The sequence below is a fragment of the Babylonia areolata genome, chromosome 14 (assembly GCF_041734735.1).
Source record: "Babylonia areolata isolate BAREFJ2019XMU chromosome 14, ASM4173473v1, whole genome shotgun sequence".
Lineage (NCBI taxonomy): Eukaryota > Metazoa > Mollusca > Gastropoda > Neogastropoda > Buccinidae > Babylonia > Babylonia areolata.
The window spans coordinates 35055976-35075860 of NC_134889.1; the positions used below are offsets into that span (position 1 = coordinate 35055976).

Consider the following 19885-nt stretch of genomic DNA (forward strand, 5'->3'; position numbering starts at 1 on the left):
GGTGGGGTGTCACCTGTCTGAATTCCTGTTTCAGTTAAAGAACCAAGGTGTGGTGGGGTGTTACCTGTCTGTGGTGGGGTGTCACCTGTCTGAATTCCTGTTTCAGTTAAAGAACCAAGGTGTGGTGGGGTGTCACCTGTCTGCATTCCTGTTTCAGTTAAAGAACCAAGGTGTGGTAGAGTGTTACCTGTCTGAATTCCTGTTTCAGTTAAAGAACCAAGGTGCGGTGAGGTGTCACCTGTCTGCATTCCTGTTTCTGTTAAAGAACCACGGTGTGGTGAGGTGTTACCTGTCTGTGGTGGGGTGTTACCTGTCTGCATTCCTGTTTCTGTTAAAGAACCAAGGTGTGGTGGAGTGTTACCTGTCTGCATTCCTGTTTCTGTTAAAGAACCACGGTGTGGTGAGGTGTTACCTGTCTGCATTCCTGTTTCAGTTAAAGAACCAAGGTGTGGTGAGGTGTCACCTGTCTGCATTCCTGTTTCAGTTAAAGAACCAAGGTGTGGTGGGGTGTCACCTGTCTGAATTCCTGTTTCAGTTAAAGAACCAAGGTGTGGTGGGATGTCACCTGTCTGAATTCCTGTTTCAGTTAAAGAACCAAGGTGTGGTGGGGTGTCACCTGTCTGAATTCCTGTTTCAGTTAAAGAACCAAGGTGTGGTGGGGTGTCACCTGTCTGAATTCCTGTTTCAGTTAAAGAACCAAGGTGTGGTGGGGTGTCACCTGTCTGAATTCCTGTTTCAGTTAAAGAACCAAGGTGTGGTGGGGTGTTACCTGTCTGCATTCCTGTTTCAGTTAAAGAACCAAGGTGTGGTGGGGTGTTACCTGTCTGAATTCCTGTTTCAGTTAAAGAACCAAGGTGTGGTGGGATGTCACCTGTCTGCATTCCTGTTTCAGTTAAAGAACCAAGGTGTGGTGGGGTGTTACCTGTCTGAATTCCTGTTTCAGTTAAAGAACCAAGGTGTGGTGGGGTGTTACCTGTCTGCATTCCTGTTTCAGTTAAAGAACCAAGGTGTGGTGGGGTGTTACCTGTCTGAATTCCTGTTTCAGTTAAAGAACCAAGGTGTGGTGGGGTGTTACCTGTCTGCATTAAGAACCAAGGTGTGGTGGGGTGTCACCTGTCTGAATTCCTGTTTCAGTTAACCAAGGTGTGGTGGGGTGTTACCTGTCTGCATTAAGAACCAAGGTGTGGTGGGGTGTCACCTGTCTGAATTCCTGTTTCAGTTAAAGAACCAAGGTGTGGTGGGGTGTCACCTGTCTGAATTCCTGTTTCAGTTAAAGAACCAAGGTGTGGTGGGGTGTTACCTGTCTGAATTCCTGTTTCAGTTAAAGAACCAAGGTGTGGTGGGGTGTTACCTGTCTGCATTAAGAACCAAGGTGTGGTGAGGTGTTACCTGTCTGCATTAAGAACCAAGGTGTGGTGGGGTGTCACCTGTCTGAATTCCTGTTTCAGTTAAAGAACCAAGGTGTGGTGGGGTGTTACCTGTCTGCATTAAGAACCAAGGTGTGGTGGGGTGTCACCTGTCTGCATTCCTGTTTCAGTTAAAGAACCAAGGTGTGGTGGGGTGTCACCTGTCTGCATTCCTGTTTCAGTTAAAGAACCAAGGTGTGGTGGGGTGTCACCTGTCTGAATTCCTGTTTCAGTTAAAGAACCAAGGTGTGGTGGGGTGTTACCTGTCTGCATTAAGAACCAAGGTGTGGTGAGGTGTTAGCTTTTTGTGTTCCTGTTTGAGTTCAGAAATAAGGGTGTGGTGAGGTGTTCGCTTTTTGTGTTCCTGTTTGAGTTCAGAAATAAGGGTGTGGTGGTATGGTGTTAACTTTTTGCATTCCTGTTCAAGTCGAGACACCATGTTGTGGTTGGGGGAGTGATGGAAGGGGGGAGGGTATGTGGGGGTGGGGGGGGGGGTTACTTCTTTCTCAATTTTGTTCCTGTCTGAATTCAGAAACAAAGGTGTGTGTGTGTGCGTGTGGGTGTGTTTAGCGGGTATGGTATCTTTTTTCTTTCCTGTTTGAGTTCAGAGACTGTGGGTGTGGTTGGGGCAGTGGAGGTGGTTTACCTTCTTGCGTTCCTGTTTGAGTTGAGACACCAGGTTGTGGTTGGGGCAGTGTGTGTGTGGGAAGGGGAGAGGGGTACCTTCTTGCGTTCCTGTTTGAGTTGAGACACCAGGTTGTGGTTGGGGCAGTGTGTGTGTGGGAAGGGGGGGAGGGGTACCTTCTTGTGTTCCTGTTTGAGTTCAGACACCAGGTTGTGGTTGGGAAAGTGGGGGAAGAGGGGGGTGGGGGGGGTGTACATTCTGCATTCCTGTTTGAGCTGAGACACTTGGTTGTGGTTGGGGGAGTGAGGGGGGAGGGTAGAGGGGTACCTTTTTGCCTTCCTGTTTTGAGTTCCGACACCAGACTGTGGTTGGGGGAGTGTGTTTTTGTTTTTGTTTTTCTACCTTTTTGCGTTCCTGTTTGAGTTCCGACACCAGGTTGTGGAGGTCTCGAGACACGGTGCCCTGCAGGTTCTCAGCGATGACCTCATGCTGCCCGGCAAGGTCGTGGATCTCCTTCACCATGTCCACAAAACCCCGCGCCCACGTAAATCTGCACACACACACACACACACAGGTGATATATTTCTCTCTGTTTTTCTTTTTTTCTAATTCTTTCTTTTTATGTGAGAAGATGAATTAGAAATGTGACAGTGTGTGTGTGTGTGTGTGTGTGTGTGTGTGTGTGTGTGTGTGTGTGTGTACATGCATCTCTGGGTGGGTAGTTGCACATGTTTATCTCTACTGAGTTGTGTATACTATTATCTAAAAAAACCACCTTAAATCCTTGTCTCTATCATGTCTATGTCTACTTGTGTTCATGCAAGTGTGTGTGTGTGTGTGTGTGTGTGTGTGTGTGTGTGTGTGTGTGTGTGTGTGAATGTGCGAAGTGTGTGTGTGTGTGTGTGTGTGTGTGTGTGTGTGTGTGTGCGCGCGCGCATTTCAGAGACTGAGAGACAGACAGGTAGGCAGGCAGGCAGACAGAAAGAGACAGACAGAGAAAACAGAGGCAGGCAGCCAGAAATAATTTCACACACACACACACACACACACACACACACACTGCACCTCCAAACCAAAGTTTGTTATACAGCCAGTTAGTTTAGTCCTTCACTCTGCAATCCCAAAAACACCCATTATACAGGAGTCACCACTTTCCTGTTCAAGATGGAGAGGGAGAAGGAGGAGGAGGAGGAGGGAAGAGAGAGAGTGAGAGAGAGAGAGAGAGTGAGAAAGAGACAGACAGACAGACAGACAGAGACAGAGACACAGAGAGAGAACTCAGAACTCAAAACGTTTGTTATTCAAGGATTAAGATTTTAGGCATTGCATGATGATAGCCTATTCAGTATTCTTCCAATCCATCTTGGGGTGGGGGTGGGGGGGGGAGGGAGAGGGAGAGAGAGAGCAGTTAAGACCACACTGCATTGGTCGGTCTCATACACAACATACACGTGTAATGTGCGTCACACCTCTCCCTGTCTGTCTCTCTGCCCCGAAGGCTGACATCGTGACATGCTAAACCCAGCTAGTTGACCACTCCACTGTACAGTAACTGATGGGCTTTTCCACAGAGAGAGAAGAGCGAAAGAGGAAGAGGTGGGAGGGAGGGGGAAGAGAGAGACTCTTTTGACACTGACACTTTTAATGGCATTGGCCATGAGGTCCTTATGACATGGGTGTACGCATCAACATACTTTCATTATATAACAAACCATTATAATAAACAAATGAAATGGTGAAATCAAACAATGAAATGAAATGAAACAAAGTTCCTTCTTTGAAGGAAAACGTTAACAACCAACAGGCCACCCAACACATAATAACTCTGTTCATTCATCTATCAATGCACCATGCAACATATTCAAACACTGGCCACAGAAGAAAATTAGACACACACACACACACACACACACACACACACACACAGAGAGAAAGAGAGAGAGAGTAGACAGACAGACAGACCTATGGCAGAGAGAGCGTGTGTCTGCGTGTGTGTTAACCATTATATGTAACATATGCATGCGCACAGCTATATATATGCAAATGCTTGAAGTAATTATTCAATCTATTCATTCACCTTCCCTCTCATCAATCTATTCCATGAACTCCCCTTTAATTCTTTTCCTTCCCCTTCCCTTTAATTTCATTACAACTTCACGGAAATGACAGCCTAACACAATTCTCAACAGAACCAGAACACATAAACGTGACACTGGGCAACAGACAGAACAGAACAGATCAACACTGACACCAAAACAATCAACAAGCAACATTCACTGGTCAGGCTTCCATCCACTGTGCTCTCTGGCTCCCCCCATACTCCCTGGGCCACACCCCCCTAAAGCCTGTTGGAAGTGTAGCTGTTCACTGCTGGAAGCCTGACTGTTCAGCCAGAGCAGCGCTTGATGGACGACCTGCCAGGCCATCAACACAATCCCCTGCAGGCCACACGTGCTGATTAGTCTCTGCCCGCCCACCCTTCATCCTCCCTGATATAATGTGCCCCCAGGACCCCTCACCAACACTACATGATGGACTGTATTTCTCCTGCAGAGGGAAGATATAATGTATAAATATATCCAATCCATCCATAGGGGATTTCATCAAGATGGGAATGCCACATTCCCATGCTTGTCACTTTTTGTCAGCTCTGAAGCAGTGATTTCTGTTCAGCTTTCCAAAACCCCCTAACCATATCCCCACACCCTCAACCCCATGTTTCTTCAAGATATTCTTGATATGTATAAATTATATATTTAAAAAAAAAAGTTAATCAATAAAATGATAAACATGAAACTGAAGAAAAAAAATGATAATGATATGACTGCTGCAACTAGTACAACTAAGCTAGAATCCATCAGCCAACTACCAAAAGCACATTTTAGACTTAAACACTTACTATAATTTACAACACACACACACACACACACACACAGATAAGTCACACACCGACACACTGAGAGATGCAGTCAGATCCAATTAAATCATGGAGCAGGTCTATGAATGGTATGACAGTATATGACAGACAGACAGATGGGGCTGGGGGGTGGCGGGGGGTGGGGGGGACAGAAAAAAGTATTAATTACTAACCAAAACAGCAAGGGACAAATAACTAACATGAGCAACAGAAACAGAAACCAAGAGAAAGAGGGCTGCAGAGGGAAAGGAGGGATGAAGGGGTGGGGGAAGGATAGGGGAGAATGGAGTGCTGCCAGTGTGTTGGGGTGGGGTGGGGTTGCACTTTACATTTCCTATACTCATTATTGCAACATTTACATTAGCAATGGGTGAAAGAAAATTACACTGTACATAGTGACATACTGTAAATAAATGTAATTCTGACATTACACAATACTGCACCTATAACTGATTATAGTGCAGTGTAACACAGACTGATGAGAGAAAAAGAGAGAAGCGGGTGGGGAGAGAGAGAGCAAGAGACACACAGAGAGAGAGTGTGTGTAGTATGCAGGCATAGTGTGTGTGTGTGTGTGTGTGTGTGTGTGTGTGTGTGTGTGTGTGTGTGTTATTCAGCACAGCTCACTGTCACTCTAGAATCCAGATCCATGGATGTACATTCACATGAGGCTGGAGGAAGGGGAAAGCTGATTATGACCACATTTAACATTTACTCATGTTCATCTGCAATACTGATCACTACACGCACATTCACACACACACACACACAAACTACAGACCCTTTTGGGTCATCTTGTCATAACCTTTGAAGGAGCCTCAGCCTGAGAGTCACTCTGAGTCATGCGGATCACAAGACAGACAGACAAGAACCTCTCCTACATCCTATCCCCATACATACATGTGTGGAAAACCCCTTCCCCCTCCCCTCACAGTCAAGTGCTGCAGCAAAAAGCTCTGCCCTCCAAACATGCCTCCTTCACTGTTCACACCATCAGCAGCAGTGTGAGTGGCCTGACACCAAGCAGGGACAGGCACAGTCAGCAAATAACACACACAAGGGAAGGACGGGAGGTGGGAGTGGGGTGTGGGGGGGAAAAGGCAATGGGCTAGCTGTGAGAGTGCTGTCCCCTCCAGCCCTCCCACAGCCATGTTGACAAGTCACTGCACGCCACTTGACATGACACTCCCACCCTCCAACCCCCCCCCACACACCCACACCTATGATCCACTTCATCAACAAGTCTGGGACTACATGGGAGAGAGGCCCATAGCCAGTCCTGTGCACTGGAGGAATTAGTACATGCTGCCACAGTCCTGGGAACATTCCAAGGATACACTCTCCACTGGCCTGGATAGGCATGCTGTGTTGTTTTTTCTTCTTTTTTTCTATACGGCATGGGAATTAGGATTAAAATAAGATTAGCAAAGGACACCATGGCTGTCTATTCTGTGTGTTCATTCACTGGTGTTCCAAGGAGAACTGTTCAGAGTGAGCAGCTGTAAGGCCACCAACTGAGAAAACAGGCTGCCCAGTCTGGGCAATGCACTTTGTATCAACATACAATGTCTGAAGATTTGATCAGCAATGTGGAACTAAATTTGGCAAATTTCATCATGAATTCTGTGTATTTGCATGTGTAAAGAGTTTGCTCTGTGTGTGTGTGTGTGTGTGTGTGCACGTGTGTGTGCGCATCTGCATGTGCATCTGTGTGTGTGTGCGTCTGCATGTGCATCTGTGTCTCTGAGCATGCACGCATATGCACATGGGTGCATGCATATTTTGTCTGGCATAGTGAAAACCTTATCATTCTTTCTTCTTCTTTTTTTTAAAGAAAAGAATCATCAATGCCACTGCCTTGAGACTATAAGTTAGTATAACTGTTTGTTGGATCAGATGGAAAGATAGCAACTGTGTGACCCCAGACAGCAGACTGTAAGGGGCCAAAACACAGAACTGAAATAGCTATAGGCCAGTCTGGCTCCACATCTATTGATCTACATCACATGCACAGCACTCCCTATAGTCTTTCCCTTCTCAGATTCTTCTGAGTCAGTTTCTCTCTCTTTTGCACGCACACACATACACACACACAGTGTATACACATACACACTCATTCAACTGTACCATATGGACATGTGCACACACTACATGCAATGAAGCATGCAAAAAAAGTACTTCATCAAACTCCTTTCTACTAAATTCTAGCATATTTCTGCCATCTTCCAGCTGCATTTTCAGTTCATCAGCCTCAAAACGTTCCAGCCAACAACAGACACTGAAAAAACTACTTCAGTTTTAACTCAAACAGTTTCTTCACTGTTAAATGTCCACCTCTGTATAAACAATATCACAAACCCTGAACCTGTATAGGTTGTAATAAACATATTTCCCTAAGTCGAACCAATCATACTGCCAATCTAGATCTGATGGCAAGATAAACAACCTCCTCATTCTTTCCTTCTCCAGAGATCAGTTAATTAAAGTCAACCTTCAAAATCATTGATGCGGGATGCATAAAAAAAATCAGTTAAAAAAAAAATCAGTTAAAAAAAATATTTAAAAATAAAAAACAACAACACTTTCAAAATCTGTTGCCTTTGGCAATGGCAGTCTGTGGTTTGCTGTTTAGTCAACAAAATTCAGTGTGGTCCACTCACACTGAAGAGAGGTCTTGAAACACCACAATCAACTTCCAGCGAACACAACGGTGAATCCTAGTCCATAAACCTAAGAATGGCCTCCCCTTTGTTCCCACAAACAAAAGCTTCTTTAACTGTTCCCAACACTGATGAACAGGCAGTACCGTGCTTTGATGTTGGCGCGCTTTCAACAGATGGACAGCACTACATGTTGGTGCAAGAACAGAGCACTCTCTCTCATTGTCGTGCACTAATTGCATCTTTCATGTGCTCAGCAGTAAGATAAAAACTGCCCATCAGGCTCCCCTGCTAACAAAAGCAAAGGCAGTCTCCATGGTAACAAAGGCAAGGGCCATCTCCAAAAACTATGGGTCAATGACATGGACGCAAAGTACTGTCATCAATAAGGTCTATTGTGACATGGTATCTCTGTCATTGTGACAATAATAATACTATTAATAGTAATAATATCAATAATAATCATAATAAAAATAAATACTTATTCAGCGCTTTCTTCTCAAATAACAGCTCAAACCACTTTACATGTACACAAAACTCATCAACTAAAAATACCAAAAAAAAACAAAATAAAATAATTCAGAGTTTGTAAACAATTAGTCATCATCCAGTTAGAGCAGAAAAAGCAGAGGAGAATATGAAGGAGACCTGCTGGAGGGGCTGAGAGGGAGGGGGAGGGAACACAAAGAAAGGGGGCAGGAGGGAGGGGGGAGAGGAAAGACAGAAAAACAAAGATGACAGAAAAGACAAGACTGCAAATCAGCCAACTGCCCAGAGAATGGAGGGAAAAACTGGCCAGGACTTCTACTAGTACTAGCATAAAATGCGTAAAACAAACACAACTGAATCAAACGTAGGGTGTATGTACATGTATGCACATACACACAGTCTTACACACATACACACATGCATCATGTACTTACACAAAAATGCATGCACACAGATGTACACACAAGCATGCAGACACATGTGTGCATTTACACATGTCCATGCATACACATACATGTATGTGGACGCACACACATACGCATGCATGCAAATGCACATGCACACTCTCTCATGATTTGTATGCAAGCAATGAAGCATGCAGACTTGTAGTACTTACTGATACTCATCTTCTTCTTTTTTCTTGGGCTGGAAGCTTCTCACCAGCCTCCTGAAACATACAGCATTCTGTCATAACTTCAAGTTCAACACATAATAAATCTACTTATGAAATATGATATCACAAGCACACACCACTGCATCGTTATTTTAACATAACAAATACAATATCACACTTACACTGTTACAGTATAATGCACGCCACTCCAACTTATTGAGAACTGACAGAAATACTGTGACCGATGAAATTGCAAATTAACTTTCAATTATAAAGTTCTAATATCTCCCTGCTCTCTTCTGTGTTTTTGTTCATTTTGAACTCACTTGTGTAAACAAAGTGAGTATATTATTACCTGGCGTTCGGTTGTGTGTGTGTGTGTGTCTATGTGTGTGTGTCCGTGGTAAACTTTCATTGCCGTTTTCTCTGGAAATACTTTGTCTACCAGTACCAAATTTGGCTTAAAGTTAAATACAGGATGAAAAAAAATCTTCAGTCATACCAATAATATTTTGGAAGTCTCACAAAATCATCAATTGTCTATTTTGCTGAGATTCGTTCCGCAATCCAAAAATTCTAAAAACCACATCCCACTGACAGACTGAGTTGCTGGAAGTGTTTGGTGGGAAGACTATAGTATATGACCTCATTTTTCTTGTTCAATATTAAAAGGAAAGAAATACAAATTCTGGACAGAACACATACAGTGATACTAACAACACCATTGATGTGTTTACTGCATACAAATATTCTAAAGAGGACTCTGAATTAAATGGAATGAAACGAAAAACTGAATCGATCGTTCTCCCAGCCATAGACTGGTTCGTGCAGATCTAGAGATCTACCATGTGTTGAGATGGCAACATCTCCTTTACCGCTGAAATAAAAGAATAACAAAGATATGACGTTTATTTCTCACATGAAGAAGAAAACGTCAGATGCACCGCAGCAGAGAGGATTAGTCAGCTTGCTTCGGAACTGAACATACATCATTCAATCCCGCTCACATGCCTTTCTTTTTCTTATCTTTTTTTCTCTCAAGTTTATTTTATTTCATATCTAATACAAAACACTTTTTTAATCACTTTTTTTTTCTCTTTATGATTCCTTTACTGGATAAAGCACAAAGCACAAGTGAGTCTTGAAGGCTTTGCCTCTTGTGTTTTTTGTTCTTGTTTTTTGGAAAGTAAAATGAAGGAAGTAATAATGAAATGTTGCATCAATGCGTTTAATTAAATGACCTAATGACTGAAAATAAGATTTTCTTTCCATCAGGCTAATTCTGATATAAAATGATGAACTGGCAGTGTAAAAATTCACTTTGAATCAATCAAATGTGGAGAAAAAGGCACTGATGAATAATCAAATGAAATCTAAATCAAACATCCCCACAAGGCATAAGGACATGTCTTGTTCAGTCCAGTTAGTCTTCTGTACCAGTCTGGACAACATGACCCATGATGACTGGCACAATTCTGTCTGTCGGGAAGGAAGTTGACTACTTCACTGTGATGTACACACACACACACACACACACACACACACACAGAGGACGCATCCTGCTTTGAAATACATTCCTTAACACTAAAATTATTGAGTGCTCGCTACTTTCCTTCTAGTTCTACTGTTAAACTCTCACTGCTTTCCAGTTTCCTTCGATTGTTAAAGTTCAGTTAGACCACAGTGTGACAAAAATTCATTCTAGTCATACTCTACAGAAAAATTTAAAAGAAAAAAGAAAAAAAAAAGGAACTTGTTAAAATGTTGAAACAGGAATAAAATCAGAAATGAGAGAGAAAAGCGGTGTTGGGGAGGAGGGGGGAGTGAAAGGGGGGGGGGGGGGGGGGAGGAAGGAAGAGAGAGACAGACGGACACAGACACAAAAGCTGAAAAAAGCTTAACATTTTATGCCACTTAATGAATTAGAACAGCAAGTCAGAGTTTCGACAAATACATTTCTTTCTGAAATAGCGGAGTTGCTTCTAAGTTTACACACACACACACACACACACACACACACACACACACTCAAACACTAACAACACAGGGTGATCACACACACTTCAGGGTTTAGGTTTGGAGTCAGTCATCGGTCACTGACTCGTACAAATTTGAAATAACCCAACGATGTGGCAACCAGTCAGTCACTTGACTGATTTTTCAGCAAGTCGGTCAGACAAAAGACTTTTTTTTAGGTTTCTCTTTATCGCCTGCAAAATAATTGCAACTGCAGTTTCAAACTGAAAAAACAAAAATAAAAATAAATAAATAAAATAAGGAAGTTACTGTTGTTCATTTACAAATTACAGTTTGACACCAAGTAGATGAATGTATATATTGTAAACCACCTCAAAATATGCACAATGACAAAACCATCATGTCCTATCACTTCTGTGTTGTTAAGTCTGCAGTGGAACACAGCCTCAAAATCTGTGTGTGTGCGTGCATGTGCACTCAAATGCTTGCTTAAAAAAAGATAAGAAAGCCTGTATATCCGGCCCAAGAGCATGTACTCGCGCACACACACACACACACACACACACACACACAATTACTGTCACTTAGACACACACGGATGCTTAACCAAGAAGTGGAAAATCTCAGCAAATCTACCCCCCATCTCAACTTAGAAAATCATCCTTGCTGGCTTCCAAATCACAGGAAACACATGCATACTCTGACAATGGTCTACCATATGGATGGATATCCACAGTACAACAAGTATCTCCCAAGTCCATTTTTATCACAATATCCATTTCCTGACATCTGCCTGTAAAGTTCTCAGAACAGGCTGTGCATTTCATATCCTGTGACGGTGTGTACATTGTGTTGTATTGTGATGCGTTTGTTGCGACTTTCATTGCATTGCATAGTATTGTAATTATGTTGTATTGCATTGCATTGTACTGTATTGCATTGTATTGTATTGTCATCTATTGTATTATTGCAAAACAGATTTCTCTGTATGACATTTGGGCTGCTCTCCGAAGGGTGCAGTGCAGCATTGCCCTTTTTTACTTTTTTTTCTGCCAATAGGTTTATTTGTTTATCCTGTATCAAAGTGGAATTTTCTACAGATTTCTGTCAAAGACAACCTTTTTGTTGCTGTGGGTTCTTTTATATGTATGCACTAAGTGCATGCTACAGACAGACACCTTGGTTTTTCATCTCATCCGAATGACTAGCATCCAGACCACCACTCACAGTCTTGTGGAGAGGAGAAAATACTGGTGAGTATCGGATTCAAACCAGTACGCTCAGATTCTCTCACTTTCGAGGTGGGTCACTGGATGCATCACCGCTACTGCTAGGGCACTATTCATTCATGGGTGAAGGCAGGAGGATGGAATATTAGGAATGGGGGCATGTGCAAAGTTCTGTAAGCCTCTCTCTCTCTCTCTCTCTGAGTGAAATAATTATGTATACATGCATCAACAGGAAACATTTCCTCTGCAGCAATGCATCAACAGGAAACATTTCCTCTGCAGCAATGCATCAACAGGAAACATTTCCTCTGAAGCAGTCAACAACAAGTGAACAGCAACAACAACACAAACACACACATACACACTCACTCTTAGTTAAAACTGTTTCACATGTGTACATGTATATATGTATACAAAATAGTGTGAAAGACGACATACAACTTTACAAGTGAAAATGACAGGAGAAGAGGAGTGGAGGATTGCCAAAGGGAGTGGAAGAAAGGGAGATCTATATTTCCTGACCATTTCAATTCATATTGAAAATGACACACTGATTTTGTGGTGAACAGATCAAATGACCATTAATCAATGAATGTGTGCTGAACCAAACCTAAACACTGCAATCTCTTTATTTCATGTACAACCACAAGAGTGAAAAGAATGCTCAGAAGGCTGCAACAAATGCAAGTGTTGGCACTGCATTTCGTTTTCATATTCAACAACACACATTTTTCTTTCCTTTTCTGATCTACATTTTTAAAATGTTTATTATTATCATCATCCGATTTGAGATAGTGAGCTTATGTGGTATAACACCTTCAACAGAAAGCAGTACAGTTAGGTGAATGAAACAACTGTACAAAGTGCAACAATTAAGAGGATGGTCTCAACATCAAGCACTTCCTTTTCAACCACTTATCATGGAAGTAAACACTCAACTACTGAAAGGAGTGTCACACACGATCCTACTCCTAGTTTCATAAACAAGAAATGATGCCATGCAGTTTGTCAAGATATTCATAAACAGCTGCAAATCTAAAAGTCAGATATTAACTGATTAGGTAACAAACAAAAAAACAAACAAACAAAAACCAACAACAAAAAACCCTCTGTCAGTTCTGATGGCAACATAACAGCAGTAATGATGATGCATACGCATAACACTGGCTTGTGTCTCCCTACTGCAAATTTACGAGTATGGTATTTTTGGCAGGTTGGATATCTAACAAAACAAAACAAACAAATAAAAAACAACAACAAAGAGTCAAATATTGAAATAAAAACTGAAATATGTATCAAAAATACAAAATCATAAAAAAATAAGAAATAAAATTAAGCATATGAAGACCTATAAAGAAGAACAAAAGGCTTCACCTCAAGCACTCTCAAAAATGGACAGTGCAGATGGAAAGACAAAAACAAAACAAAAAAACAAAAAAAGCAGACAAAATCAAGTCAACCAAGAGAAGAAAGATGCATGAAGTCTAATCAATCCTCCAAAGAGCTGAAAGATTTAATGTAAGAAGACTAATCAAAATCAAGTCTTGAAAGAGAAGAAAGATGTACTAGGACAAATCAAGTCTGCACAAGGGAAATTCAAGTCTCCAAAGAGATGAGAGAGGAACTATATTAGTATATACCAAGACATAACAAGTCTATCTAATACAGCATTAGCAATATAACTTATAATAATCTGTTCTTGTTTTTATGACGAATTTAAGTTACTAAGTCTTATCAAGTGTCAAAAGTGAAGACAGATGAACCAGGGCAAATCAAGTCTCCTGAGAGAAGGTGAACCAAGACAAATCCTCTCTCCAAGACCAAAGAGATGAGAGATGAACTAAGACAAATCAAGTCTCCAGAGAGAATGAAGATGAACCAGGGCAAATCAAGTTACCAGAGAGAAGAAAGGTGAACCAGGGCAAATCAAGTTACCAGAGGGAAAAAAGATGAACCACGGCAAATCAAGTTACCAGACAGAAAAAAGATGAACCAGGGCAAATCAAGTTACCAGACAGAAAAAAGATGAACCAAGCAAATCAAGTTACCAGAGAGACGAAAGGAACCAGGGCAAATCAAGTTACCAGAGCGAAGAACGAGATAACCAAGAAAATCAAACAGAAAAAATGAACCAAGCAAATAATACCAGAGAGAAGAAAGAGGTGAACAAGGAAGAATAAAAAAAAAAAAGTGAACAAAAATCAAGTTACCAGAGAGAAGAAAGGTGAAGCCAGGACAAATCAAGTTACCAGAGAGAAGAAAGATGAACCAGGGCAAATCAAGTTACCAGAGAGAAGAAAGATGAAGCAGGGCAAATCAAGTTACCAGAGAGAAGAAAGGTGAACCAGGGCAAATCAAGTTACCAGACAGAAGAAAGGTGAACCAGGGCAAATCAAGTTACCAGAGAGAAGAAAAGTGAACCAGGGCAAATCAAGTTACCAGAGAGAAGAAAGGTGAACCAGGGCAAATCAAATTACCAGAGAGAAGAAAGATGAACCAGGGCAAATCAAGTTACCAGAGAGAAGAAAGATGAACCAAGACAAATCAAGGCTCCAAGGAGAAGAAAGATGAACTTAGTCTTATCAAGTCTCCATAGAGAAGAAAGATGAACCAAGGCAAAGCTTCACTTTTTCAGTTTTTGAGAAGTTATCATCTCTCGAAAGAACAGTAGCAGTTTTATGTTAACATTTCATATCCTGACATCAGAACCTCTTTAGACCAATGAAATGTTAGTCATACACAGTCTGATGTTCAAAACAGACATTATGCATACACAGTCTGATATTCACAACAACAGTAGCAGTTTTCTCCTCTTCTCAGCACAGGATGAACAGAATGCAAGAATCCTGCAGTGATTCATTTGCCATCTTGTTTCCATTTGCTGGTTAAAAACTGCAGTCACTTTGATGCACAAAGTTTGATTTCTATTATAAACTGACACCAAGATAAAACACAGCATAAAAGTATAACTTAATCAACCATGGAAAATATATACACATGTACATAGATAGATACAGCCATTTTTCACAATGCCTGCTTAAGTGCAGTACCAGATTTTTTTGATTTTTTTTTTTTTTAGTAATTTTTTGAAGTTTTTTTTCAAACAAAACATTACAGAAATGTTAAATTCAATGTGACCTGCACAGTGGTTCTTGTAAAATTTAAGATATCAGTAACAGGATTAGAATTTCCCAGATTATTTTCAGTTGTCCTGGGGACAAGTTGATAGATCTTTTCTCTTTTTTTAAAATATCTAATTTAAGCATTCATTCACTCACTTCAGACTCTTGGCATACTCCTGTTCCACAGCAGAGCGCTCCCTCAGGAAATTGGTGAACTTCTCACAGAAGTCAATCCCCTTCTGCGTGTGCCCCCCCACATTCTCATACTGGTCCTGAAAAACAAGAACAAAAAACACTGAATCCTTCAGAATGTGCTAAGAAAAAAAGATCACATTATCAGTAACTTGTGTTGCTATGATTTAATCTGTAAGTGCTGGCAATGTTAAAAGACATACAGACCTCAAACCAAATCCTGAGACTGGACTTAACTACTACTAAACTACTCAAAACACAAGAATTGAAGAAACTTTAGAAAGCACTAAATTGTTTTAACACATAAAGTGTAATTATATGTAGGAAAAAAACAAAAAAATAAAAAAATAAAAAAAGACCATTAAGGTAAAGCCATCAGACATGATTATCACTGATCTGTCATACAAACAAAACCAAAACAAATGCGTGTTTGTCAATGTGTCTTCAGGAGCATGTGCATGCATTTATGTGTCTATTCAGTGTCGCTTAGAGGTACATGCTCACTGTGTTAAAAATGTCATACACACTGCCATACATAATTCATCACATGTTCATCACTTAATGTGGGTGATTTTTATTTTCATTTTTCTTAAAATATTTCATCAGAATATTGTTACAATGTATTTCCTTTCACGTACCCATGACCAGTCATTTTACTGTGTACATGTGTGTGTGTGTGTGTGTGTGTGTGTGTCTGCGTCTGTGCGTGCAAACATTCTGAGTGTGCCTTTGGCACTTTGTGTACAAGTGTGTGAAACCTCTGTGTGTGTGTGTGTGTGTGTGTGTGTGTGTGTGTGTGTGTGTGTGTGCAAACATCCTGAGTGTGCCTTTGGCACTTTGTGTGCAAGTGTGTGAAACCTCTCAGTTTCAACCTCTTTTTACATCTTTAGACAAATGATATATATATATATATATGTCTTAAATTCAAAACTGCCTTTTCTCTCATACACTTGATCCTCTGAAATGACCAAATTTTCCCCAGACTCTTTAGATAGAAGGCCATGATTTTCCTCAGATTCTAGACCTGTGTGTGTATACACATGCGCATGTATGCAAGTGTGTGTGTGCATGTGTGTGTGTCCATGTTCATTTGATGCATGTAAGTTTCTGAAAGCCTGGCAAATACAAAACCTGAACTTACTTTCTTAATACTTATTAAAATAATTTAGTTATTACCAAGTATGCTATGGATCACAGTTTGGTAAAATCTTGCAATAGACTGGTTTCAGCTTGATATCAGAAGTAAATGGTTGTACCTTATATTGCCTAAAACTGTCCAAACATAACATTGTCTGCAAGCTACAACAGTTACTAGTATCATATCAAACCAAACTCTTGTGTGTGTCACACAGTGTGTGTGTGTGTGTGTGTGTGTGTGTGTTTGTGTTTATGTGTGTGACTGTATGTGTGTGTGTGTGTGTGTGTGTGTGTGTGTGTGTGTGTGAGAGAGAGAGAGAGAGAGAGAGAGAGAGAGAGAGAGAGAGAGAGAGAACTGAACGAAAACTCAAAATGTACAAAAACTGGGTGTGGGATTTTTTTTAATATAACAAGGAAAAGTGCAGAAGCAGGACTTTGTTGTGGTGCATAAATTTTCGTTTCACAATAACAGCTCAGAATCTTCTGTAGTCTATACTTTCAGTATTTCTATAAAAATCTAGATATGCATCAACTGTTTCTTCTTTTAGTTTTTCCAGTAAGTCTTACAAAATAGGGATAGGTAAGTTCCATCACATTTTCAAGTCTGGAACAAGTTGGAGTTGGAGTGATATTACAGTTTGTATCTTAAACATAGTCAAAACAGGCATTTGCTTGTAAAACGTCAAACCATTTATTTCAATGGTCATTACAATGAACAGATTAACCCTGCCGTGACTAAAAGCGAATGGTCTAGCTCTTCTGCTGGAAAGTACTGTCGGTGTCACTGTGAAGATCTGCATGATCTGCTGCGACGGTCTAATATTTATTTACAAATAAAAATTACTGTCTCAAAATGAATGCACCATTACTTGCAGACTGCTCCAAATCTAAGCAAAAAGGAACATTGACAGAAATAGTGAACACTGTGACTGATGGCTGTTTCTTGTTTGAGCTACTGCTACCAGACTTTCTTATGAGCATATTTGCTGCATTCCTGTCAATAACAAACCCAAAGGACAGAGACGTCTGCTATGAATTGCAAAGATCGAAAAAAAACCCAAACGTATCACAATGGTCTCATTAATTTTGTCAGTCAATGATTACTAACCCAGAGTTCCAGTCCCCAACTCATGGCTGCATTAGCATCAAAAACACGAAAGAACGATCACTGATCAATCCTGGTTCTTCCAGACAAGCCCCTTCCCTTCTTCCCCAAAATGATCATCTATCTAAAATGGCGGACAGATGAGTCACGTCTAAGTCTCGATCACATCGAGACTTGCAAAAAAATATGACAAAGATAGCTGTGTTATAATCAGTCAGTTTAGTCGCTCCAAATATGCATTTTCTATTTGTTACTTTGATGATGTTATAATTCAGAGCAAAGGATTAATGGCGAAGTGATCACAAAATACGTCATTCATCTGCAAGGGAAATAACCCATTTGTTTACAATGCAAAATCACCAAGATTAGCTACCCTAATGCTCATGCACTGTCTCGATCTCTTCCTTTCCTCCCTCTCTCTTTTAATTGTCTCTCTTCCACACACAAGAAAAAGAAAAAAAAAGAAAGAAAGAGAAACGGTGAAAGTATAACTGTCACATGGATGTAATTCTTGGCCCATATACCTAACTTCCTTTGTAAAGCTGGGGTTTCTCCACTTATTACCCAAAATGCAAATCTCCGTTCACTCTATATTTAATTTTTTTTCTTTTCTTTTTTTCTTTTTTTTTTTTAAACAAGATCTGAGGGAAAGCAAAAAGCTAAACAAATGACAAATGATGACTAAAAAAATGTTTGTTTTAAAAGGAAACCAAATGTTCACAAAAAATATTCGTATGGCCACGTGATAAGGTCGGCAATGGACTCAGTTGCAAAAATAATGAATCCCCCAAGGAACAATTGAGGGATCCGGGACGCCGACAGGAGGCAAATTAGACTTGACAGGAGAAATTTTTTGTTTTGTTTTGTTTAAAATAACGATGCATGGGCTGACACCATCACAGATTTGACAGGAAACCCATTCAGAGGCCCATGCAGGTTTTGATGCACAGCCTCCTCGGACTGACCGACGTGGAGGAATTTGACAATTCTTCTGTACGGCGCCCCAACCAATGACCCTTCAAAGACTGAACAGAATTGGGAATTGAGAAGAAAGATGTATCCGCAGACTGTACAAACGTGTTTAAGTAATGATTTTATCTTCAATGTTCTGATATGAAACAAACAGACGCGTTTTATTCAGTCCTGCACTCTTCATAAACTGGTGAGAAGTTTGTAAAGGCGCATGTTATAACTGACTTGGACCGCCTTCGACCATTTGATGAGACAGAGTGACTGGAGAATCCACTGAGATCCGGAACCACTCATGTCAGATCTATTGCACAAGCTACTACCTATAGTATTGTCATATAAGTTCTGTGAGCAGGGATTAGCACAAGAACAAAATTATTAACAGTCACGTTGTTAAAATAAAATAAAAAATTAAAAAAGATCCGTCGGAAAAGGATATGATATATCCTTATCGATCCATTTGCTGTATCTTGTCGATTGACAAATTTTATTATTATGATGGTGTTTTCGTGAATAGAAGTATGTCAGTTGCACCAGGATGTCATAAGGACCTCATGGCCAATGCTATCTCACAAAAAGTGTCAAAGTGAAAAAAAAAAAAACTCACAAAAAAACAAACAAACAAACAAATAAACATTTATCTTTCAGATCCACATATTCCTTTCAAGTGTCTTTGAAGATCAAAATGGCTATCGTTTTTCTTGATTTTATTGAATAGTAATTTGTTTGTGCCTATACTATAGGCCTACCGTAATTATCTGAAAGGTCCATGGAATATAGTCCATGGGGTGTGTGCATGCTGCTTGTTCAACTACTCGGTATCAAACACCGGGAGCGTGTCGATACTCTCCCGCATGTGTGTGTGTGTGTGTGTGTGTGTGTGTGTGTGTGTGTGTTCGTTTTTCAGTTAAGCATCTTTTTGCCATAAGTATTATTTGACAAAGATACCGGTGAAGGAAAACTAACTGTTCAAGCAGTGTGAGTTAGTGTGTGTGTGTGTGTGTGTGTGTGTGTGTGTGTGTGTGTGTGTGTGTGTGTGTGTGTGTGTGTGTGTGTGTGTGTGAAATTTTGTTAAACAGAAATAGAGATTACAATATAACGAAATACTTCCATAGAACGAAATACTGACGATAACAGTAAGCGAACTTGACTAATTAGCAAAAAATTGAATCAGTAAGATTAAGAATCAATATAATGTGATGTGATTAGTAATAATAATTATAGACGGGGGTCGGAGGTGGGGGAAGAAATAAATTAATTGTGTACATTGATTAAAGGCATGTGGTTTGGGGGGTGATTGATGGGGGGTGATCGAGGGAGCGGGGTGAGGGGGCGGAGGGGGTGGGGGTGGGGGTAAGCGTGTTTGCATGGATTGTTCATGTTTTTCTTTCTTTTTATTGAGTTGACTTCATCAAGTTTTTGCGCCTTATACATATTATTAGTA

At 40.6% G+C, this 19885-nt stretch overlaps 1 protein-coding gene across 3 annotated transcripts in view; it reads right to left on the reverse strand.

The window, feature by feature from the left end:
- The window catches only part of LOC143290017 (formin-binding protein 1-like), a 61563-nt gene extending 43950 nt beyond the window's left edge, over window positions 1–17613 (reverse strand). For all 3 annotated transcript variants that reach the window (XM_076599342.1, XM_076599341.1, XM_076599340.1), the window contains exons 1-4: window positions 17476–17613; window positions 15195–15310; window positions 8714–8764; window positions 2434–2581 (exon numbers count right to left, since the gene is read on the reverse strand). In XM_076599342.1, the coding sequence (XP_076455457.1) occupies window positions 2434–2581; window positions 8714–8764; window positions 15195–15310; window positions 17476–17499 (339 nt within the window). In that variant the 5' untranslated portion in view covers window positions 17500–17613. The remainder of the gene's footprint in view (window positions 1–2433; window positions 2582–8713; window positions 8765–15194; window positions 15311–17475) is intronic.
- Window positions 17614–19885: the final 2272 nt, after the last annotated feature.